The sequence below is a fragment of the Rhodamnia argentea genome, chromosome 6 (genome assembly GCF_020921035.1).
Source record: "Rhodamnia argentea isolate NSW1041297 chromosome 6, ASM2092103v1, whole genome shotgun sequence".
Classification (NCBI taxonomy): Eukaryota; Viridiplantae; Streptophyta; class Magnoliopsida; order Myrtales; family Myrtaceae; genus Rhodamnia; species Rhodamnia argentea.
Window position 1 is genome coordinate 7,868,725 of NC_063155.1, and position 24,308 is coordinate 7,893,032.

Below are 24,308 nucleotides of genomic sequence, written 5' to 3' on the forward strand. Positions count from 1 at the left end.
GCACTGCAAACTTTAAACCTCAGGGGCATTATTGTCTTGTGAAGCCCGACTAGGGTATCTTTCTTTTGACAAAATAGACAACTCCGCATATAAGGCGTGAACTGAAGTTAAACTATATATATGGTCCGGTCCGGGTGGGTGAATGGGCGGTTCCGCACGTGAAACCGGGGACCGGATCGATACTCACCGGTATTAGGCCCAATCCCCATGGAAACCATTGGTTTTAGGCTAGTTCGATTAGGTTCCGAGCGGTTTTCGATTTTTTTGCACAGTCCTATTTCGTACTTGCGAAAGTTTGTTCCAAATGTTGTGTGAATTGTTACTTGGAAAAATTTGAATGATCAAAGTATAAAAATCGAGCAGTGATATTGCTTTCACTCCAATTTGATCAAGCCATACATTAAGCAAATGTGATTCTTCGATACGCGAGGTTGACCATTATGTGATGATAATTGATGTCAATGAAGCATGATACCAAACAAACCAAAAAAAAAAAAAAAGGCATGATAAAGCAACAAATAATTCCTCTGATCGCCCGAACATATCATTTCAATTAACACCCACAAATCTCTGGAGGTAAGGAAAACATTGTTCTAAACTAAAATAGTTGGCTAATTATCTTTTGGGATGAGTGTGACACAGTTGGGCCGAGTTTGGGCCCCAGCGCCCGAACTCTGGGCCAGATTATTTCCAGCCGGCCCAAATGCACGTATTGCTGTCCGTCAGTTACTTCGGCCCGACCAGAGCCCAAGTTCCCGCCAGCTTCAAAAACTTCGCCAATTCGAAGAAAACGCAGCGGAGGCTGAGGCGGCGACCAAAACATAGGAAAGGCGAAAGCTGTCTCATCATCAGGCAAGACTGTCTGAAATCGCAAAGAGTCTTGATTGGTTTGGACGATTGCCTTTCGATTTCAAAGCGCGCGCTCTCTCTCTCCCAAGAAATTTCATCATTTCCGTCGAATCCCTCCTTAATCAAGCTATCGATTGACAGGGTCCGGTCGACATTCCATTCGGAGGAAACCCTTTCAAGGTCTCTCCCTCTCTGTGTGTGAGAATTCGTGGGGAAATGAGTTATGCGGTGCCGATTTATTGTATCTGCCAGGCGTAGGGATTGAATAAGCGTTGTTACAGGCGTCAACGACGATCTTAGTGCGGATTTCTTTTCGGAATGCGGGGAATTTCGTTTGGGAAGATCTTACCGGTTCCTGGGTATTTGTCTGTTCTTGCAATGGGGGTGTATCCTGACGAGTGTATCGTCTTTTGTTAGTTTTAGTGGGAAAAATGCATTCAGTTCCACACAGGCACGAGTCTAAATCGTACTGCTGCATAAGATAGTATTTTTTTTACTCATTCTGTGAAGTTGGAGATTAATCGGCATACTATCTGGGGAATGCTTATGAATGATGCTATATTTTCCTTCAATCACTTATGTGATTGGTGAGTTACAAGTCATGGATGTCATCCACATGCAAAATCAATAAAATATAAATGTGTGTGATGGCCATGGCTGTAACCCACGGTCAGAAGGGTGGATGGAGGGAAACATGACCCTTTTTTAATTCACCAGAGTCAGATATGGTGATATGGAGAGGTTTTCTCTTTCCATGGACATATGCTTTCTTCACATGAAGTTTTGTGTCTTGAGGCGCTGTCAAATTTTTTGCGTAAAAGGGAAGTACATGAAAGTTCAGGTTGGAAATATTGTGGTGAATTTAGAATCTGTGCCCCACGGATGCTTGCTGCATTGTGTTTTTTCTGTATCATAGTGTACGTGGACAAGAACCAATTATTATTAGAGGCAGAAGTTTAAGAATTTTAATTGAAGCAAGTGCAGGTTTAAGGTACCTGGTTGAATCAAGTACAGGCTTAAGTTGTCTTAGTCACTTTAAGTGCCATGGCAGCAGCAGCACACCCATGTAACGTAGAGTGGGAGGTATTTAGGGGAAAGAAACGTCTTTATTGATTGTATCAATGTGGAGCTAGAAAGCTGAAAGCATCACATAGAGCATTATCAATTCTCATCATTGAGCAATTTTCTTGCTGCTCTGCTACATCCTATAAATTCTATCAAATAGTTCTTTTGTGAGATCAAAGTTTGAAAATTGCTTGAATCAATTCACTAAATTTTCGTTGCAGGTCCTCATCGGCATTTCAGACATAAAGTGCCACGTGGAACCATGAGCGAGAGTGATAATTCTTTTGATGTTGAGGAACTCCTACAAATCAGCACAAGATGTAGAGAGGTTATTACCGTCCCTTTGGACTTTCAAACTCTTTTTTAGCTTCTAGGAAAACGTGCTTTTATTTCAGAAAATTTTGAATCAAGATCAATTGCATGCATTTTTAGGTTGTATGTTGTTATTATTTCGCACAAACTCTTATTTGGCTAAATGCTCGGGAGAGTTGAACTTTAGTTAAAATGATAGTTTTCTAGTAATCAGATAATTGATGGAGTTGATTAGTATGTTAACTACTGAATTGATTGTCAATCTCCATGCAGCTTGGAAAAGAAAGGGATATGTTGAGAGAATCACAATTCCAAAGCTTTGAACTAATCAAGGTAGTAGATGGCACCGATTTTACCGGTTAAACAATATGATTCTTCTTGGTTAGGCCAAATGTTAAGATAGTTAAACAATTTAAGGTTGTTGTTCTTGCAGAAACTAGAACATCATGTAAATTCGTTGTCTGATGCTCGTGCAAAAGATGAGAAGTGCATCCAACAGTTGGAAAAGGAACTGATGAACTGCTCTCAAGAGATTGGTATTGATTCTTACTGGTCTTTCTAATTGTCATTACTCTGTATGTTGGCACAGTAATGCTATTGTTCGGTAGTGTTTAGTCTGAGTCCTCTATATCATAGCTTATGCTGATTATACACAGTAGCGCTTTCTCTTTCGATGTCCCATTGTCATCGTTATGCTTATCCTTGTGCGCGATGCATGTCCTTTGTTTGTATCCAGTTACCATATGATGTTTTTCATGCATGTGCCCCGTCTATATTTGGGCACAAGTTAACATCTTCACATACCTTGTCCTAACTGTTTTGTGGTACAGAAATTATTCCTTGAGGTTTGCTGCTTTTCTTAATGGATGTGATGTGTCAATGGTTTCTTAAACCCTTTACGGCAGGGTTGTTTTGCTGTGAGGTTTTATTTAATGAAAGCAGCCTGGCACTAAAGACAGCACTCAAGGGATTCTGTCATGTCTCTGCATGCATATGATTTTGTATCAGTTAGTGATGCTATGTGGAAATCATAAAGAAACTCTCTTCTGTTGGTTGATGTGCTCTGGGATAGAGATGTGTTGTCACATTATGGCAGCTTAAATTGAATGCTAGTGAAAATCATCACAATAATCTATTTTGCATGCTGAAGTTAATTGCGCAGTCTTTCAAAGAATAAGTCTGGTTCCATTGCTTGCAAGTTGTTTGTTCCGGGTCCATTCAAGTTGCAGTTGGATTATATATATGCAGTGAAAGTTCATTTGATCCCTTCAGTATCACGCAACGTGACTGATTTATTTGACCAGTGAACTGTGATCATGACTTGATAATTTTTGTCTCAATCTTAAATATTGTTTGTTTCATCTCTTTCCATGAGGTTTGATGAATGAATTATATGATTTGACATAATCACCACAGACTATCTGCAGGATCAGATAGGTATGAGGACTGCTGAGGTCAACTTTCTTGAGGAGCAGGTGCACATGCTTGAGTTGAAATTAGAGTATATGGAAACCTTAGAAGAGAAGGTTATCATATTGAGTGAAGAACTGAGGAGATCTGATTCAGTGCGGGAGTTCTTGGTACAGGAACTAGAGACAAAGGAATTGGAACTTAATAGATCCATTTTATGCATTGAGAAACTAGAGGAGTCTATTTCTTCTGCAGGATTGGAGTCACAGTGTGAGATTGAGAGTATGAAGCTTGATTTAATGGCCTTGGAGGAGAACTTTTTTGAAGCTAAGAAAGGTCAGGATGAAGCAATACAAGAAAAAGATAGGATAAGCAGGTTGATGGATGAGCTTGAGGTTCAATTGAAGGACGCAATGGGAGTTGTGGATTGTTTAGAAAAGGAAAATAAAGAACTGAGGGAGAAGCTTGATTTATCTGAAACAAATATGCAGGAGTTCTTTCAAAAGATCGAAGAGTATTTTGAAGAACTGCTGGATGACAACGAAAGGTCAAAACTTCATTTGTTCAAGGGAGAAAATGGGTGTAACGTCACCTTTCAGAGGGACATGGGGTATGTGGCGGATCACCACTTCTACACTCTATTTTCTGATTTTGCTCTATTTTCTTGTTGAAACCTTCATTTCATCGTTCTGAATCACTTTGATTGGTATTTTGACATATGTAAGCAATAACAAGTTATTTCGTATGGAAGTAGGGTCTTCCAAAGTTGGTCATCCATGATTTTGTATGTTAATTTGTACTTATTGCCCTTCATTAAACACCTTAAACATCACACTTTGATTGCAGCGAGACATTAGTTTATATCATTTGATGTTGACATGCCGCCACATTTAATCATAATTTGTGTCGTTAAGATGGTCATTGGAGTTTGCAGAACCTCTTGTCATCATCTTACTGAGATGGTTTGGTAACCTGATTGTGTTATATCGTTTACATGTTCTCTCTTGCTTCATGCTTTCATTTGCTGAATAAATGTTTCCCTGCAACAATTTTTGAAGTTGCAAATGCATAAGTATCAAGAAGTTGCACCAAAAACAAGTTGGCGGTATTGAATACCGCGGTATTTACAAAAAAATTAAAAGTCAAAAGTAGAAGACTCAAATAGGCTTAATTCTGAAACTTGTTGCAGGGAAACATTTGTTCAACTGCTCTCCAAAATAAATGCTCCAGATGCAGTGACAAAAGAAAATATGAAGAAGATGTCTCTCCAGATACATGAATATGAACTTCTCGTGAGGCAGCTTAAGGTATGAGCATTAATGCAGACATAAGTTTTACGCTGTTGCTGAATTCCTCTCACATAAAATTTATGTGTTGAGAACATCGAGCCACAACTTACGATGCACGAGAAAACATTCAGAGGCAATTGTAGCATATTGTCATCAATCATCATATCCTTATCACAACCTTTTCCACTCTAAAAGGCGTTTTACCTAATTGTCAATATTGGTTTAGAGAAGTTCTCTTCATTAATTTTTAGTTTTCAGGTAGAAACTTGATGTGCCATTTGTTGATAGGAAGAATTGAGGGAGGAAAAGTTGAAGGCAAAGGAAGAGGCAGAGGACATGGCTCAAGAGATGGCCGAACTAAGGTACCAAATTACTGGTTTACTTGAAGAAGAACGGAAGCGCCGTGCTTGTATCGAACAGGCATCACTACAAAGGATAGCTGAGTTAGAGGCACAGGTACAGATTTTGGATTTTGTTAATATTTAGTTTCTCTAGCAACTTACATGGAATGAAGAGTTAATTTCGAATTTTCTAGGTTCAAAAAGAACAGAGAAGATCATCTACTGCCATGAGCATCTCCACCATCCGGTGAGCAGTAAATAGAAGACTCTTATCAGGAGTATGGAAGCTAGTACCTTGACGATAATGGTTGAAAGAAAGGTTTGCCCTCTGAAAGATCCCAAATGATTCTTTACAATGATTTTAGTTCATGACTGTTGTATATGATGCATGCCTCCTCTTTTCTCCTTTCCAACTCAATTGTCAAGAATGCACATGCTCATCTTTGGCTTGGCCAACTAACTTGCTCAGACCTTGTTTCTAGTCTTTTGTAAATAGTGCATTTGTGTGTATTGCGACCAAGCTATGGTACTATAGCGATTGCGTTGTATTGTACTACTGTTAGAAAACCAGTATCTCCAGGACACGTGGTTTAGATTATCTTACGGCTTTTCCTAAGTTTTAGGGGTCACAATGGGTGCAATTAATCAATTAAAACACAAATGTGGCCTTTGTCAGTGATCCAAATCCATGGAAGACTAGTCAAAGTGAAACCCAGGTAGTTAACAATGAAATTGTGGACTTGTGGAAACTGAACACCACAAATAATTGCTATTATCCTTACCAAAAAAAAAAAAAAAATAATAATTGCTATTATCACTACTTTTGAAGTTGCCAAGCGTACCTTAGGAATAGCCTGTGTCCTCAAAACCAAGGTCTTTTTTCTGGCTCTTAAAATTCGTTGTGGGATGTAAGAGGGATAATCTAGAGCACGAACAATCAAGACAGCAAGATCAGACCCAAACTCTAATTTCTTTGATTGAATGAAAATGGATGCTCCCGTCATTTCTGGTTCATCTGTGAATGTTTGTTGACAATATCAATCATTAAATTATTACTCGTGATTGTTTAATAATAATCTCATAAATATTTTTCTCAGGTAATATATAACGCAGCCTCTGCAGATCATGAGCGTTCTCTGTGGAGATGAAGAAAGCTCCAACCAGGAGGAACTTGCTGGTAGTCTTGTAATCCCCGACTTTGTGATCTGCATCATCGCCTAGTGAATAGGACCATCATGATTCTAGCAAATCTAGATGTCAGATTTACATAATGCAGCGTCAAAGAGTTTGGGTTGAATCATGATGGTCTTAATCACCGGGTGAATGGTGCGCATGAGAGGTCAGGGTTTACCATAAGGGAACCAACAGGTTCAGGTGTTGCATTTCATTTGCGTGCCTCTACAAGCGCCATGTTTTCTCTACTCGTGCAAAATGTTTATAAGCCTTTGAGATTGCCATGAGTGGACAATGCTTTGACTAGTCTTCAATTCCAAGGTATTCTTTTGGATGGTTTCTTTTTGCCAGAGATAGAAATTAAAGCTCTTTAGCCCTGCAGGTTGCTTAAAATGGACATTGTGGCAACTACTCCAATTGATGGTAACCTAACTTAGATAATCTACACCTTCACTATCAATAAGTTTTCTGGGCAAAGTAGGTGACATTCTTTTGGAGCAAGTTGATCTGAAAAACTGCTGAGGACCAGATAAAATATGTGTAATGGAAAGACGCAAGCACAGGTTTGATCTTATAGAAATCCAAACGATTAGTTGTGGCTCCTACAGATTAAAAATCTTAAGTGATTTAGATCAAGAAATAGGATGAACTCAATGATAATCTAGAATAACTTGGTGGTCGAGATGCTTCAAGATTCCTCCCACAATGAGCACAGAGATAGCACTGGCCATTCTCCTCTTTTAATTCACCTTTGATGGACAGAGACTGATTTAGTGTGTTAGATGTTCTTACACTTTTGACCATTTCATTCGAGATATCCTCTTAGTTTATCCAATTGGTGCAACGTAAGAATAGGAAGTCTCAACCGTATGGACATTTTCAAATTCGGATGTTGGTTTGCCTTTTCTTTATTATTGCTTAGTAGGTTCATGGGTGGATTGCCTTACAACTAAACACTGGTCCCTTCAACATCATGAAACGCTTCAACTCTTCTTCTAAACTTTCTGGAACAGATATCTAAATGTTTTCTGCTTATTTACTCGGTCCATGGGATAATTGTCCAAAAAGTCATAGATTTATTATACGGGAGTCAATTCAGTCCTAAACTTTTTTAATTGTATTAATTTAGTCCTAAATTTTTTTGATGATTTGTCAATTTAGTCTTAAACCTTTTGATAATTTGTCAATGTAGTTCTTACAGTCAAATATCCAAATAATACGATTGGGATTAAATTGGAAAATTTTTAAAAGTTTTGGAATTAAATTGACACAAATTTAGGATTAAATTGAAAAATCGTCAAAATGTTTAGGATTAAAGTAGCACAATTGAAAGGTTTAGGATTGAATTGGTCTTTATGTCATAGGTTTCTCCCTTTTTGGACAAGCACTACGAGGTCTTTGTGAACTTGGTACCGTAAGTCATTAGATCAAGTGAGTCCTAAATAAAGCTCATGGTTCGCGGACGAAACGCTCAATCAAAGAGCATTAGTGTCCGCAAAGGAACTTACGACCCCTGGTTTGAGTTTTCAAGTTGATATGAAGCTCTACGTTCTCGCACTCGTGAGTTTTTGTTTTTTCGTGTTCGCAACCTTGAATTCACATCGATCAACACGTGTATTATCGAAATGGGAGCTTATAGAGCTCAAATTGCAATTTGAAATGCACTTTTGGTCATATATTGGGATGGCGCCTAAGAATAAATACAAATTAAATAAAAAAAGAAAAAGCTTCAATGGCGAAAACGTCAACGACAAGAATTGGTTATTATTATATGTATTCAAAGGTTGATTACTGCAAAAATGATTTGGCAGTAACATTGTTTCTAAAGAACTATAACAAAAGGAAACGGTGTCCTTATTTTATAAAAAGACATGATTTATCCAACTCGAAGATGATCTTTTTAAATATACCTTGTTAGTCGATCATTGTTTGCATTTATTCACCATGAGGCATGAGCATCCTTTTTTTCTAAGTTTACCTTATTATTAAAGTCTTTCTTTTTTCATTTTATGTAATTGTGTTTCTTTTTCTTACATTTAACTTATTAGTTCTATTAATATATTCATCAAACTTCATTTTTTTTACTTTCGTATTCCACTTAGTATTAAGTTTTTTTTTTTAAACAAATTGCTTTCCTCCATTTTTTATCTTCTTTCATTTTTTACAGATATAATGGTTCGGAAAAAAAGGACATGAAATTACATTTTTTTAATCTTTAAAAATCACGTAATCACACATAATAACGGAAAATATGACAGGAAAATGTAACGGATGATTAATAATTGTGGCAAAATGTTAAGTTTTATTTTTTTCAGTCAAATCAAAATGTTAAGTTGAAGGGAGCAAATGTATGACAATTAAAAGTTTGGGAAAAGTTCACCAGAAATTCTAAATGCAATTAAGTCTTAAAACCTATAACACCCGTGTCCCACATCGCTTAGGGAGTGAGGTCTTGGATGGTTTATATGGCTAGACCCTCCTTAGACTTGCAAGACGCGTTTTTCTGAGGGTTGTGTGGGCAGCCCTCGAAGAAACAAAACCGTAACAAAAATGCTCTTGAGGTTAGGCCATTGGTTATTATTATATGTATTTCATTGCACCATTGACGAAAATGCTCTTGAGGTTAGGCCTTTTTTTTAGGCTCTATGGCCACTTCAAGCTCTTATTTGATACATATTATGCCAGTTTAGACCCTTTTTTTGAAATATGGATCATTTTGAGCTTTTATTTGAGAAAATGAGGACACTTTGTATTCTTATTTAAAATTTTTTTTTTTTTATAATAATAATAATAATAATAATAATAATAATAATAATAAATGCCATGTAAGATAAAGAAATTAATTTAAAAATGTCACGTGAGCTTTTTTTTTTTTTTTTATAGAGAAATTGACGCGTTAACGGAAAGACAATTGCACTAATTTAATTAGTTTTAAAACTTAATTGTTGCGGGAACCTAGCTCTCTAAGTTTTGAAACAAACACGTGCGAGAGTTCGGGGAAGTTTTGGTGAGAGAGAGAGAAAGAGAGAAGAGGTCCAAGTAAGAGCCGTCAAAGAACAGGCATCGGCTTAAAGTCTCGGACTTTGATCTGTTCAAAGGAACGCCAGGAAAAACTCAACCACGCGGGACGAGATTCTCCTTTTAAATTTCGCGTTTCTGCTGCGTTTGACGACAGATGACAGTGAAGCCACCACCACCCGGAAGATAGAATTTTTTTTTTTTTTCCTCTCTAACCATTTGAAAGCCTGCAACTTTCGTCCTCCTTTGAACTTTCAACGCTCTCTCGAACGCCATTTATGCGCGTTCCCTCCTAGCATTTTCCACAGGCCACGCCTTAAGTAATCCTCTCTCCATCCTCTCTTTGACGTCAAGTTCGTCATTTTGTAGAATCTTGGAGGAAGGTCGTAGTTCATCGCCGTGACTCTGCGTTCTTGCAAGATTTTCAGGTATACCCAGTTTCTGTTTCTTTCGTAAATGTTCGTTTTCTGCGAATGCCATCAATCTGGGTGAGCTTTGAATGGGTCGCCGGGTTCCGGTTCTTGTCTCCGTCGTTGGAACTGCAAGTTTGCTGATCACTGTTCTTTCTGTTGAATGAAGCATGGTAGAATCTGAGTTCGGTTTGTTGATATGTTACTGGGTCGTGGATTTTGTTGTCTTAATTTTGTTTGTGTTGATGGGTCGTTGTCTTGATTCAAAGTTTGGTGATTTGAAAAGGACCCTGCAATCCAATACCACTGCTAATCAGTAGTGTAGCTTTTAAGATCTGAAAGCTTCAGTCGACCAAGTTCTTTGACCTCAGTCTTTGGCAGATAGATGAGCTTTTGCGCTCCACTTCAGTTTCTGGTAATTAGAGGATTCGAAACCGGACTTTCTTCTTTCTTTCTTTTCCCAATAATTAGAGAAGGTTAACCAAGGCCATATTAGTTTTAAAAGTTTTGCGTGCAATAGTATACATATAGATTTCTTTACGTGTTTCTTTTCAAATCTCTCGAAATTTCCTGTTAGCGATGTCAGGATATTTACTTGATTTTGCATGTTTCTCAGGAACGTGGATATATCTCCTTTGATAGTGCATATGATTGATTGATAGATTACATTAGGTGTTATGTTTTTATTATCTTACATAGTTATCCAATGAAGCTTATAAATAAAGCTCATGTACTATCTATTGGTATATCGAAATATAGATAAAATTCCGCACTTCTCTCTTCTACATCATTATTACTGTTAATTTTTCCCATGGCCTTTTGTCAAAAGGAACTGGATAAACCTTCAGATGATCTTCATGATCATGTTGCTTTAGGTTCACAGTGATTGTTAAATTTTCTTGAGGTGGCCTATGGGGGTCGCGGGGGGGTTTCATCATGTTGACTTTTGCAAGTTAGGTTGTCCTATTGTTTTTTGGAGCCATGTCTTTATCTGTGTCCTTTGGTTATGTGTTATGTCTTTTGTTTCCTTCAGGCTGACTTTTTTTCTTTTTCCCGTCACAGGTTCACTGCGAGCTTTGCTTTGGTTTCTGTTTCTGTGGTTCATTACTGCGTGAAAGTCGTTCACTTGTACAATAGAACAAAATGTTTGGTTCAAAGAAGTCTCCATTGAAACTGGCCAAGCATAGCTCTGTTGATAATGGACATCCTGTTACTTCAGGATCCAATCCTTTTGGTTCTGATGATGAGGTAGACAATAAGCATAATCTTAAAACCTCAAGAAGGACATCATCCGAGCCTACATTAGGTCCACCAGAACCAAGCGTTAACTCCTACAATGATCACTCTCAAAAAGGAACATCTTCTTCCTCATATTCAAGTTCACTAACCTATGCCACAAGAAATAGGTATAAGAATAATTTCCAAGATTCTGGGGGCTTGGAGAACCAATCAGTGCAAGAACTTGAAGGCTATGCAGTGTACAAGGCTGAGGAGACTACAAAGAGTGTTAATGGCTGCCTGAAGATTGCAGAGGACATGAGGGAGGATGCGACGAAGACCCTGGTCATGTTGCATCAGCAGGGTGAGCAGATCACCAGGAGCCATGCCATTGCTGTTGATATAGATCACAATCTTAGCCGGGTAAGGCTCACTTTATAAGATAAATAGATCGTACACCAGTTGATGTTAGAAAGGCTCTTGCAAACTAAAACAAGTAAGGCTCTCGATAGTTCATACTCCAAGTCCAGCATAGAAATCATTTGTTCAATGCCTGTAAATGCTCTGTAGTTTCTTGCATTTTCCATTTGAATATTAAGATGGTGAAGCCCCGTAACGATAAATGCCCGTTATGCTCATTCTAGGGCGAGAAGCTTCTGGGAAGCCTTGGAGGCATGTTTAAAAAGACTTGGAAACCAAAGACAAACCGTCGAGTTACTGGCCCTCTAATTACAAGAGGTTTCTCTCTCATGCCCTGTTCAAGTTTAGTTTTCAGTGCCTGTGGTTCCTGGCTGTGAATGTCATTGTGCTGCTTATCTATCCTTATTTTCATTCTGCAATTTGGTTCGAGACCCTCTTGACTCAAGACTGAAAGACCATGTGTCTGGTATGCGTAATTGCTTTGATTTGGCAGATGCTGTCCCGACGAAGGGTGATCACTTGGAACAGAGGGAGAAGTTGGGTTTGACTTCAGTGACTAAGCAACAATCTAACAAGCGAACGCCACTGCACGAGCCAACAGATGCACTGCAAAAAGTTGAGGTTAGTATTTGGCTGGTTGTTTCTTGTGATTACTGATTGGGCAAATATCAAGTTGGTCATTTCAAACAAGAGGAAGTGTGAGGTCCCTTGGGTTTCTTGGAGAATATGACTCGTCGATCATGTTCAAAATCTCACATCTATCCGGTCTTCACAATAACTAGTCTGCAACTGCAATGATTCTGGAACAGGTCGAAAAGTCGAAGCAAGATGATGCTCTCTCAGAAATTAGCAACATTTTGGGGGATATGAAGGACATGGCTGTTGATATGGGAACTGAAATTCAGAGGTCAGTGTTGTCGATCTTTCATCGATCTTTTGGATGCAACTCTATGTCATACTCTCTCTCTCTCTCTCTCAATGCATTACCGGTTTTTGTCCTACATAATGTGTTATTAACGAGTATTCTCAAGTTACATTATGTTAAATATGTCGGAAATCAGATTGCGCTTTTCATGCGCAGAGTTTCAGTGTTTCTGAATGAGCGTATGTACTAATTTTTATCAACCTTGAGCATATGTGTCGAGAGTACTATTTTATGAGACCCTCGTGCATACATTTTGCAGCTTTATTTCTCTTGTGATCGCATCAATAGTTATCTCTGAAATCATCCTCGCTAAATGAGCCTATGAAAAAGCTCTACGTTTGATCTAAATCAAAATGGAGTACGGACAGTGCTGTTTTCCCTCTTTCTACTGATAAATGCTGTACGGTACTACAGCAATCTGTTCTTTCATCTCTGTTTGGCCACTCTACTAATTCTTTTCATAATGTTACACACATGTTGCAGGCAAAACAAAGCTCTGGATCATTTCGACAAGGATGCGGAGGAGCTTGTTTTTCGGACTGAACAAGCAAATCAGCGCGGACGCCATTTGCTTAAGAAGTAGAATTCAGACGGCTCATTTGTTTTCCGAGTGGCTTAGCACATCCTTCCGTCATTTTCTACCTGGAGCCTGAGCATCATCTCATGTGTGATTTTTCACGAATTCTCTCTTGTGCTGCTTTTGCAACCTGTACACTGTAAAGAACATGTCATGAGAGTGTTTATGACAGATTTTAGAAGCGACGCTGCAACCGTTTGTTCTGCTATTGCTAATCATTTTTCTGAGCTCATCTTTGAGTATTCAATATAAAATCAGCGACTGATAAGTGGCAACTGGCAATGCTGGAGTTTTCATCTAGGCCGTCTCATGGCTGGAGTTCCAGGGTTAATGGAGCAAGCTTTCTTTGGCAGAAGGTGAATTCTTATGATGCATTCTGAATTAGTCTGACTAAAGAAACTCAAGACTGAATCTGAATATAAAACTCAGTTCCACTCCAGCATCAACCAATTTAAGCGCCAAAGGAAGAAATTGTGATATACTTTGCTCATATATCTACATAAACTTTTGAATGAGAGAGAGAGAGAGCGCGCTTATTGTCGCGACATAAAAAATCAATTTTTCAGGCTAATGGATTATCAGGTTAATTTTGATGACTAACCTAATACGGACTCTCCCAAGCTCTACCAAATCGCAACTTTGGTTAATTAGAATGATTTAGGATTCGGAGTCGCCACTAACCATTTTGGGTAGGTTGATTAGAAACCTAAATAAAAATAGCGGGAGGACTATTATTATTTCTACGAACCGAGAGGCGAGGATTTGGGGACTTGGTTACATTACCTAATTAAAGCTAATGCCCTTTCGGTACCTTAAATCCATGAAAATCCTAGATTTGACAACTTGATTGAGTTCACTTCAAAGTTTAGAAGATGGAGTTCTTTTTGGGGTTCGCTTATTTAGATGAATGCAATTAATGTATGCTTGCAACGACAACGAATTTTACCCAAATAACAATGCAATATGCCCATGCAAAAATGCAAGACAAACAATGTTATGCAAAGTTTAATTAACTAACTAGTGATGCAACTTTAGGTTAAATGATTTAAACAAATGAACTAGTTTTAACTGGCCTAAAATGGATGGTCCTAAACATGGCGCTAAGTGACATGCGAATGACGCGGCAAATATAATACATAAAAAATAAAAAATAAAATAAACGTGAGCATGCAACACATGATATGTGACATTATATGACATGTAGATATGGAGAATGTTATTTTCAGAACATGGAAGACAACCAATGGGATAAAAAAAATGAATGCATGGATGATATATGCTAATTTAAAAGAAAAAAAAATGGATGATGGGCTTAGACGACACTCGAAGATGTGATGCAAGACATGAAGTGAGCAGATTTTTTTATTTTTGGCAATATAATATGCATGAAACTAAAGATGATTCAAAGATATGCAATTGATTTTGAAAATGTGGAATGCAATATGGGATACTCGAAAATATATGAAGTGAATTTGGCTAGATAAATGAAATAATGCAAACATAGATATGTATGGAACGTGAGATATGTGAAAAAAATAACATGAAGATGAAGATATGCATGAGATTTTTTTGTATTTTTTTTTCGTAAATAAGATGAGATATGCATGAAATCACACAAGATGACAATGAACTGATTTTCGTTCCTTTTCTTTGAATTTTCGACCGGATTAAGAATATTCTGATTTGATTCTCTTGATTTAAATTTTCAAAATAAACTTAATGAGATAAAGTTTTTAGGAAACTTTATCTTCCTAAAGATTTAATCGGACATGGTTTATAAGAAACCATATCTCACTAATTTTTTAGGATTTTTTTTAAAGTTTATCAGGAAATTTAAATCAAACAAGATCTCAATCAATTGCAGAATATCAATCCAATCGGATAATTCAAGATAGCAATCTAGACAAGTCGAAACGAATCAAACCCCATCCTCTTGCATTTTTTTTCAAAAAATAGGATATTCATAAATCTAAATTCGGCTTTTTGAAGATAGCAAATCGGATCTAAACGGCGATAGATCAGATTAACTAAATTCCCATCTTTACTAAGTTGGAGGGTCGTATCCGAACGGCGACGGACAAGTTTATCCAACTTAACATAGATGTTGCCTACTAGGAAATAAAATTTCCTAATTTAGATTTAAAAATTTTTATTCTGAAAACATGTCTAATGAATCCAATTAATGTCAATTTTCGAAATTTGTGTCAAAATTAGGGTTTTGATATGCGAAAATTGTTCTTTGAGTTTCTTCAAAAAGATTCAATTTCTTAGTCGAAGAAACCAGCAAACAAGCAGCAATTAATTCATGCCAAATCATCAATAAAATAGTCAAAACACTTACCTTTAAGCTTGGTGAGATTCTGCATGGTTAGGGACACGTATGATGCAAAGCAAAGGACAATTCCAAAAAAAACAGCACTTTCACAGCACTTGAACAGCATCTAAGGCGTGTCAAGCAGCATGTTTTCTATTCCAAATCAGCAGCAAATCAACGTTGATAAATGTGAGAGAGTTACCTTGATATGTCGCGCTAAAATTCCGCACACCGTGGCCTCGTATTGCCAATTCAAACTCGACGCCATCAATCCGTGGATGAGAGTTCGCGGGATCGATGCACGTACAACTTGGAAGATCACACTTGTGCAAGGCTTCGGACTATGAATCGCCTCGTCGCGGCCAGCTCAGGAAACTCACGAACAGCGAGGGAGTTGCTCGCAAACAATGCTAGATCAGCCCTTAAAACACAGGGCAAAAATTCGAACTGAATTGTGGTGAAATCACCTAAGAATCAACCCCGAACAGCACTGTTTTGATTGTTGATTTGCAGCAGAATTAACCCCAAATAGTGCAGCGAACAGTGGAATGAAGACTCACTCACGTTCTCACATTTTCTCTTTCTCTAGAAAAAAATTCTGGATCCCTCCCTATTTTCCTCTCCAAAATTCTGAACGTGTATCAATCTCTCAAGAGCCCCCCCTCGTCAGAACTCTGACTTAATGCTCTATTTATAAGAGAGACTAGGGTTTTTTTTTTAAGATATCAATGATATTATCTCTCGCATATTTTCAAGTATTAAATTCTTATCTCCTGATTTTAGCGTTGTCAACCCACGTACACATGAAAGGATGGGCTTAACTCTCTTTCATTTTCATGAGCTTGTCCACGAACTAGATATGCAATTTAAATCCAAGGCCTTTTAATAACTTAAGCTTTAAATCCACCGAACCAAGGCCGAATTAAACCACTGAAGGCATTCTAATTTTTAGCTCATAGCCTCCCATGCCTTAAATATTTTGGCCACTGCTCCCCATATACTTGTCGAATTCCACAATGTTAGCCCTAGTCCATTGCCGCTGGTCCAATTAAAAAAAATGCAACGCATGATTGATATAAAATAAATGTGCATATGCATGAAAACTAATTTAATTATTTTTTGGTGAGAACTAAACTAGTTCTCATTTTTTTGTGTAGAAACAAATGTTTTACGAAAAAATCAAAATTTAGGTGTCAACACTTATTAGTATATATACTCTTTGAAGAACAAATTGGTTCATTGACTTCATTCTTCTACATAAAAGTGAAACCTAATGCGTAGCATTCAGCAATTTTAAGGCCCAAAGAGAGAGCTCATAGAAGAACACCTTGAGCAGCAAATTTGCTCAAACTTTACCATAACCATGTGAAACTAAAGTTAAAATCTTAGTCCACTTTCTACCTGCTATGACCGGATGTAGGAACAAATGTACAATGTTTCAGGAAGCAAGCAAGGACAAGACAAACATCCAAAAACTCAAGCAAGTACAAGCTCACGATCACTTTGTCCAACAAAAAAAAAAAACAAAAAAAAAAAAAAACTCACGATCACTCAAAGCACAAAGCATGATTCAAAGAAATATGCAACTTCACCGAAAGTTATGCTCTTCCAGCTGCACACGAACCTTCTTTCCCTACCGGTTCATTTATGTAGCCAAAAAACAGAGAATGTGTACTCCTGTGGTTCACACGCTCACCTGACTAAAATGAATGAATAAACAATACCGAAAGTTAAATAGTATATGTGCAAGCTCACTAATCCTTCACATATCATGATCTCCTAAGCAACCCGAACTCAAGCTCACCCAGCATTTCAAGCTACAAAAACCAATGATCTCATGATTGCATCTATCTGCAGGTAATTGGTATAACATAACGTTACTTTCACGCCTTATACAAAGTAAAATCTGTGCTCAGAAGACATCAACAAGACACCAGCTCGCACACCAAAAACTTTGAGCCGTGGAGCAAATTCAACTTTGATCAGCCCATGTAATTAAATAAACAAATGTGGCAGCACAAAGATCACAGTGCTTTAAGAATGAAACAAGAACCTTCCACCTTCTATATGTACTTCTGAGAAGTATCAACTTGAAGCAAAATCTAATGCAAAAATTCTCAGGCTGTGGCACAAAAGAAGCACATAATAGAATGATATGAACAGCATGAGCTGTCACTCAGGGCCACAACCAAATTGAAAGTTCTGAACTAATGATACAGAAGCATTCCCTTGTTCAATGAGATTTGAGAGTACTAGGTCACCCTGACTGGCCACGAATAGATCCTCGCACCATTATCTATTGAGTCTATGTAACCAAATGACCATAATTGAGGAAAAAAAAAACTAGAAATCCTTCTAATGCAGCATAGTCTGCACCATAGCTCCATCTCCTAGCCATTAATCCACTACCACATTGCATTTCAAACAAAGAAACGACGTGGGAGAGAACATGACTCCGCTCATTCTCCAGGATACTCATGACTCAATAACAGGGGAAACAAGGCAATAGAATTCCCATCATTCAAATCCACTCAGTCATCAATCACTGTTGTATTTCCGCAGAGCAATAATCACATCAAGAAGCTGAGCATACCAATCTCAAAAACAACAAATTCCTCAAGCATAGGAGCTCAAAAGCACAAGAAAGAAATCGCAAAACTATTGATTTCACCATTAATTAAGCTGAACTGCGGATACCACTATGCTGTTCAATCCTCAATACCGCAATATAATACAAGATAGAACTCCTTCTCATACTAGTCATTTACCCGGAACGCCACGCCGAACAGAACCCTAGCAAAAAGACTCGCCAGAGGACGACCCAATGGAGAAAAGCGTACGAGAGCCTTCGATTTCAGCGCTTGAGCTCCATGACGCTCTTGACCTCGGGAGCGTAGAGAGAGTAAACGACGGCCTGCCTCTTCGCGACCTCCAGCTGGCTCTTCCCGTCGGAGAAAGCGGCGGAGATCGCCGACGGATCGGCGAGGTCCTTGTTGTGGCGAAATCCGTCGATGGTCCGCCGCCTCACGTATTCTCGCACATTGTAGTCGCAGAACTCGCGTGCCGTGCGTAGCAGAGACCGAAACAGAGTCAAGACTTCTGGCTTCGACGGAGCTGCTGCTGCTGCTGATGCGGACGCCATGGTAGAGCGAGCGAAGCAAGCCGACTTAGCCGAGAGAGAGAGAGAGTATATCGAGGCTGATCGTGCTCGCGACTCCCCCTGCCCAAATTGGACTCTCTTGAATCGGGCCGGGTTTGACTCGGGCTACGTCGGGTCGGGCTTTTTCTGGGGTACTTTTCCTTTTTCCAGGCCCGCCCATTTGACTTTCAGGCTTGGCCTTTTTATGAGGCTAGCTGTTCATTTGAGCTTCCTGGCGTAATAAGAGAAACTTGATTTTCGCGCTTAATTATCACATTTTGATCAAGCATAGCTGTTAATATTGGAAATCTGACGAGTAAACTCATTGAATTCGCGTCGGTCGATTTCTATTCTAAGTTATCGAAGAAGGGGACGAATTAGCGATGTACTTGAGTTACGATAAAGCAGTAAATCTTATGTTCAAATCACCATTTAATGACGTTCTTCCATAACTTAAATCCTCATCCAAAAAAGGATTTGTAGTGTGAAAGCAAATAGAGCTTGACAACTTCTTCAACAGCTCATTTCCATTCCATTCCTCCAAGAACCAAAAGATTTGCAACTTTTGCAAGATGCCCTTGGCAAATCAGTGACTTGAACACATTGAGAAGAACCCAATTGCTCTCATGCTGCATTAGTTACAATTTGCCATGAGAGCTTCAATACCAATCTCACAAACAGATGAACACAATAGGGCCACACATCAGTAACTTGATTTTATTCACACACTTGAAATGGATACATTGAACTTGCTCGCGCCGCTTAATTATGCAAACACGATGCAAGGGTACCCGACTTCAGAGCGCGAATTGCTTGGGGACGAGTCAAGCACAAGCTTGAGCATCAAAATTCGGGAAGACTATGAAAGCAATGGACAGAGGAGAAATGGGTACTAGAGAATCGGCCCGCACAAGGTTAGGCTCTAAAGGCGGGATCCCTCCATCCCGCATGAGCTCCAACGGGCTTCCATTCAAGAGCATGGTTTGACTCTGAAGGTGACCGCCTTGTGGAGTTAAATGGTACTCCTCTCTGAAAAGCAGAGCATCCGATGATCCTTGGCCGACGAACGAGACGGTTTTCTTCAATCCGTGAATGAGAATACTCCCTCCATCGACAGATTGTTCCTCCGCGTGCAAATTCTGCACACTACTCTGGGTCCCGATCATGAATTTAGTCTCATTGCTTAAATTAATCAGGAGCAAAGTCACGCCTGCCTGTGACACGACGAAGAATAATTGAACTTCTGCTCACAGTAGGTGAAGAATGCACTTTTGATGAAAAATGCAGATTGACCTCAATTTTTGCCCTCAAAGCATCAATCTCCAAACCAACTATATGCTTGAACATGGGGGCAAAAGGTCATGTGTTGATCGTTTCATGAGTCAACAATTGAGTTCAAGTACTATGCTCGCCCCCCAAATAACCTCAAGAATGTAAATGAAAGGATATATAAATATGATAGGCCAGAGTCACCGAGACCTCAAACTTAAGATATGCACCGAAAATTCCTAACAGCAGTTAATACACTAACAAAGTTATGCACGGCAAGCTAGCGAGTTTGCAATCCAATAACGGTCTGGTTGGCCCTTTAGTTTTTAAGGTACCCTAGTTTGCCGAGTTCATTTGCGGCCAATTTCCTACTCAAATCGAGGTAAGACGAAACCTTACCTTTCCTTTTGAACAATGTGCATAACAGCGTAAAGATGGAGGAGCGTCACCACTGACAGCAACAACGCGTTTTCCCATGAGTCGATGCCACAGAAGGGCACTGCCAAGAAATAGTCCCCTAATTAGCCTTTCAAAGTATGGAGGAAAGACTCCATGCTCTTAAAAAGGGAATAACCAAGGATGGAGAAAACTATAAATGAACATTAGTTATATACCTGTAGTAATCTGGATTAGGCGCTAATGTGGCGGTGTTTAAGAGGCCATAATTCCCACCCACTAAAGACTGCCGGCAATAAACCTTAGTGTCATACTTGGAAGCCATTCCAAGCTGATCTAGATACCTACCGATTAGTATCAACCAAATTGTGTCAAAGAAATCACACAATACACCTTATGAGCCAAGGCAAGTAAGGTGTACATGAAGTATCCATTCAAAGTGTCAAAATTACCAGAAGCTGTTGACAAACGTGTTAGATATGTGACGACCACCACTATTGTATGCCCCACCAGATTCTCCAACCCATGCAGATGCCCAGGGTCCATGCTTCTTGATTGTTTCCTCCAGGTTGATGAATGTGTCCGATATCTGACTCAAGTAACTTGGATCCAATATCTTACTCACAAGATGAGGATCAACACCTGGATGTGCCACAATGGTCAAACAACGAGATACCCGTGGAAACAGAACTTGACATTTTGGCTGGTTGGTTAATTGAGTACTTAAGGTTTTATTTTGGTCAATTGAGGAGATGATGTTTTGAAAAAGTCCTATTCAGGTCTCGAGCTCACTAATGGTAAAATTCAAGTGTTGGAACCCAACATGGCTCCAACATGACAAATTTGATCATTTGCCACGTCATTTCTAACACCTGAATTCCACCATCAGCGAGCTCAAGAACTAATTGGGGCTTTTTAAAACCTTAAGTCCTTATGTGACCAAAATAAAACCTTAAACTTCAATTGTTTTAAATCTTGTTTGTGCACTTAACCATCAAACAACTACATACAATTGATAAAGACTCGAATTGGTTGCAGAATTACAAACAAGAATCATATACATTAGGTTGAAAGGTAGAAGCTTGTGCAATCCGATATTATAAACTTCATAGATCAGTAACCAGTAAGCACGAATTTGGCTCACCTGCACCCAGATTGTATATATGATGGGACATTGCATTGATCACTCCTGAACCTGAAACCTGAAGGAGTTTCGCATACCATTCCCGATCATAGAATCCTCCAGGTGCTACGAGTGAAGGTTTTGAATGAGAACTTTTGTACAACTCATCGATTATCTTCTTAAGGACAATTAGATCCTTCCCATACTGTTCAGCAGAGAGGCTAGCGCCAATTCCACTTCCACTGAGCTCATTACCTTCAAGGAGAGATGAAAAAACAAGTTGAGATTGATCAAATGGATATATAGCACAAATGTTAATGGTACTAGTTTATACCAAATTCCCATGAATCGATGGAGTATCTCCTTGCAACTGTGTATTTGATAAAATCATAAGCATTACTGAAGTTCCAATCCCCTCCCCAGATATTGTCCTTGATCCATTGCCTTCCATTAAGTGCATTCAGTCCAAAAGTTACGACAGCCCTGCAGTTGAGACATATCATCTGTTTACCAGTTTCTTTTTCCCGAAACTGCTGTTGTATATTCAATCAAGAACATCACATTCAACTACAAGACTTCAATAATTGCAAAATAAATTCAATTTTCTCATAAAAGACATGGTGACATGGACAGCTTGCGGGCGAAGAAAAGAACTAGCTACATGACTGGAACATATTTAGGGGGCACCCATATTAGGCAGTAAAGTATCTGGTACCTAATGTTAGTATGTGCCCGCATTGCATATGCTAATTTGGAAAGAGGTTGGACGGAAATCAAGTTCGGATCAATGACTCGATGAGATCTAGCATGAGAATCTTACCCCGTCTTACTGAATAATTTGTTCAGCTCATCCCACCTCTTCATGTGTAAGCATCCCTTGGAAAAGCCAAACAAGCTACCTTCAATCTTTCTAAATGGGTGGCAAGGAAGTCTCAACTTTCCGACATCATACAATACTCGGTCTTGCAGGGAACCTCCAATTCTTATCCTCAAACTCTTGAAAGCTTTTAAGCCACCATAGAGAAAGTGCATCATCATTGTATCAGATCCCACACATGAAATTGTGCAAGTCACTTCATAGGTAAGGATCACTTACCCATTTACCATATTACACTTGGATATGGTAGTTTAGGCATAATTTGCAAAAGCTTAATTTAAGCAAGCTCGTTGATTAGGAGTACGAACCTTGGATTGCCTTCCCAAGTACTGGATCGGACAAGTTCTGGAAATATACCAACAGAAAGAATGCAAAAGATCAGATTGCTGGAGTATTGAATTCAATCTAAGAAATCCTTAGGAAGAGCATACAAGCCATGAGTTTGGCAAGATCTTTACCAGATTTATAACAGATGAATATCCCCATGGACACTGGTTATAATTGCATTTATCATGAGGCCACCAATCAAGAGTTGCACAAATGAAGTTATCATCAGTCTCCGCAATTGCCTTGGAGCCATGAACGATGAGAGTAGACTGTGCAACATCTTGAGCTAATCCCGGCGGGAAAGAAACAATAAAAATGAACAAGGCTAGGCAGAATAATCCCATTGCTTAAAGTATACTGAAAATGGCAGCTTCACCAATAGCTCAGGTCATCCAGATAAACTGCAGGAGAAAGAAATTTACCCATGTAAAGCCAACCCACTAAGTCTCAATACTGTTGCTCTAAAATTCATGAATCAGAGTTGCGAATTGATAAGGTAAAAGAACACTGAAGTTTATTTCTCCTTCAAACAACCCAAAACTTAACAGTGTGCTCAACCAAAGTTTAGAAGTTCCAGCATTTCTATGACATGAAAACTTTAGGGAAATTACACAAGCAAGAAGGATCAAAAGCTCAGCAGAACAGACCACGGTGAGCAGCTCGATTTCCATTTCATTTTTTCTCAAGTGGGTGTTTACACTACTGACTACACTGTACAGAGAGAAGATGCCTCCACGAACATCTTCTGAACCAGACCTCAAGAAAAGCACATCAATCCAAGAACAGCAAGGAAACCCATGACAAATGCCGACCTCAAATGAAGCGAATTCCCAGTAACAGTGTAAAGCTCGGTGTCTGGAAAAAAGAAAAAGCAAAGAAGGCGAAAGTCCGCAACTAAGCAACTTTATCCCTAAAGCCAAGATCTTTCACATGCTATGTCGGTGCGGATGAGCTCACGATTCTCCTGTAGCTATCAACAACGCAAAGAAGACCCGTCTCGCGGGTAAAATTCGTCACTCCCTGCCTCGCTGAGTGGATCTACTGGGTGGGGTCAGCATCGAAATTTGTTGGGTTTCGGACACCGTCGGTAGAGGTTTAGTTAAGAACGTAGGGTGAGCAAGAGAGATTTTAGGTGGGTGAAACAGTTGAACATGTTCAAAAAAGCAATGATGCAGGTGATAAGCATGTGGTCCTGAGCGTTCATTTGAAAATGAATCCTCCTCCCAAGAAGACAAATATTCGCTAGACATGCATTCCAAGACATATAAAAATTTTCCCCATTCTGGCGTCCCAGAAATTCCTCCGTTCTTGTAATGAGTAGCGAGACAGTAGTTGGAGAAGATGATATGTTTTTCTTGTTTTAAAAATTCTTTTGCAGCACCCGCACAAGTACAGATCTCGAGAATAGCATGTTAGCGAACATTTCGAAAAGCGACGGGGGCATTCTGTCTGATTCTGTTCTTACTGGCATATGAAACGGTATGTCGTTTGTCCTATACGTTCCGCTGCATATTTATTCCTGATTGGCTGTGGTTAAGGGAGTGTATGACAACTATTCTACTTTTCTATCTTTATTTCAAATCTATTGCTGGAAACAAATTTGAAACAGAAACTCGTTTGGTAACGTAATTCTACTTTTCTATTTCTAAAACAAAAATTTGTTCCAAAAATATATTTGGAAGGAAATCAGAAACAAAAAATTTTAGCTTCTCGGAGAAATAGAAATAAAAAATAATAACCTCTCACTTTTTTCTCAAGTACCCGCCGCCGCCAACCACCTCCCACTGTCGCCTCCTGCCTCACCGTCGACCGCCGCCGCCACCACCCCCGACCTCCGCCGACCCGGTTGCCATTGC

The 24,308-nt window shown here is 39.0% G+C and overlaps 4 protein-coding genes across 10 annotated transcripts; 2 read left to right on the forward strand and 2 right to left on the reverse strand.

Annotated features, from left to right (window-relative positions):
• The first annotated feature begins 807 nt into the window (after positions 1-807).
• On the forward strand, positions 808-6,773 carry LOC115741712 (myosin-4-like). 3 transcript variants are annotated; one of them, XM_048281514.1, is made up of 10 exons: positions 808-1,029; positions 1,131-1,261; positions 2,136-2,242; positions 2,500-2,559; positions 2,660-2,762; positions 3,643-4,246; positions 4,826-4,943; positions 5,214-5,381; positions 5,461-5,585; positions 6,364-6,773. In XM_048281514.1, exons 2-9 carry the CDS (start codon positions 1,168-1,170, stop codon positions 5,515-5,517), a joined length of 1,311 nt encoding a protein of 436 aa, XP_048137471.1. In that variant the 5' UTR covers positions 808-1,029; positions 1,131-1,167; the 3' UTR covers positions 5,518-5,585; positions 6,364-6,773. The 3 variants fall into 3 exon arrangements, with proteins under 3 accessions (XP_048137471.1, XP_048137472.1, XP_030531567.1); XM_048281515.1 differs by having other exon boundaries at positions 808-1,333; XM_030675707.2 differs by lacking the exon at positions 1,131-1,261.
• Positions 6,774-9,461: 2,688 nt separating this feature from the next.
• LOC115741743 (SNAP25 homologous protein SNAP33-like) lies at positions 9,462-13,293 on the forward strand. 3 transcript variants are annotated; one of them, XM_048281516.1, is made up of 6 exons: positions 9,462-9,885; positions 10,930-11,017; positions 11,174-11,508; positions 11,730-11,823; positions 11,999-12,126; positions 12,315-12,877. In XM_048281516.1, the coding sequence occupies exons 2-6, from the start codon at positions 11,011-11,013 to the stop codon at positions 12,618-12,620; spliced, it is 870 nt and encodes a 289-aa protein (XP_048137473.1). In that variant the 5' UTR covers positions 9,462-9,885; positions 10,930-11,010; the 3' UTR covers positions 12,621-12,877. The 3 variants fall into 3 exon arrangements, with proteins under 3 accessions (XP_048137473.1, XP_030531602.1, XP_030531609.1); XM_030675749.2 differs by adding an exon at positions 12,914-13,293 and having other exon boundaries at positions 9,467-9,885; positions 10,930-11,508; positions 12,315-12,412; XM_030675742.2 differs by having other exon boundaries at positions 10,930-11,508.
• A 4,678-nt stretch (positions 13,294-17,971) lies between these two features.
• On the reverse strand, positions 17,972-18,650 carry LOC115741759 (LYR motif-containing protein 4). Its single transcript, XM_030675759.2, has one exon. It carries the CDS (start codon positions 18,461-18,463, stop codon positions 18,176-18,178), a length of 288 nt encoding a protein of 95 aa, XP_030531619.1. The 5' UTR covers positions 18,464-18,650; the 3' UTR covers positions 17,972-18,175.
• A 319-nt stretch (positions 18,651-18,969) lies between these two features.
• LOC115741664 (heparanase-like protein 1) lies at positions 18,970-23,596 on the reverse strand. 3 transcript variants are annotated; one of them, XM_030675656.2, is made up of 11 exons: positions 23,265-23,596; positions 22,584-22,853; positions 22,434-22,470; positions 22,069-22,252; positions 21,583-21,731; positions 21,270-21,503; positions 20,578-20,767; positions 20,344-20,469; positions 20,129-20,228; positions 19,276-19,674; positions 18,970-19,234 (listed from the first exon to the last, which is right to left on the reverse strand). In XM_030675656.2, exons 2-10 carry the CDS (start codon positions 22,794-22,796, stop codon positions 19,285-19,287), a joined length of 1,623 nt encoding a protein of 540 aa, XP_030531516.1. In that variant the 5' UTR covers positions 22,797-22,853; positions 23,265-23,596; the 3' UTR covers positions 18,970-19,234; positions 19,276-19,284. The 3 variants fall into 3 exon arrangements, with proteins under 3 accessions (XP_030531516.1, XP_048137469.1, XP_030531530.1); XM_048281512.1 differs by lacking the exon at positions 18,970-19,234 and having other exon boundaries at positions 19,241-19,674; positions 23,387-23,596; XM_030675670.2 differs by lacking the exon at positions 18,970-19,234 and having other exon boundaries at positions 19,241-19,674; positions 23,100-23,596.
• Positions 23,597-24,308: the final 712 nt, after the last annotated feature.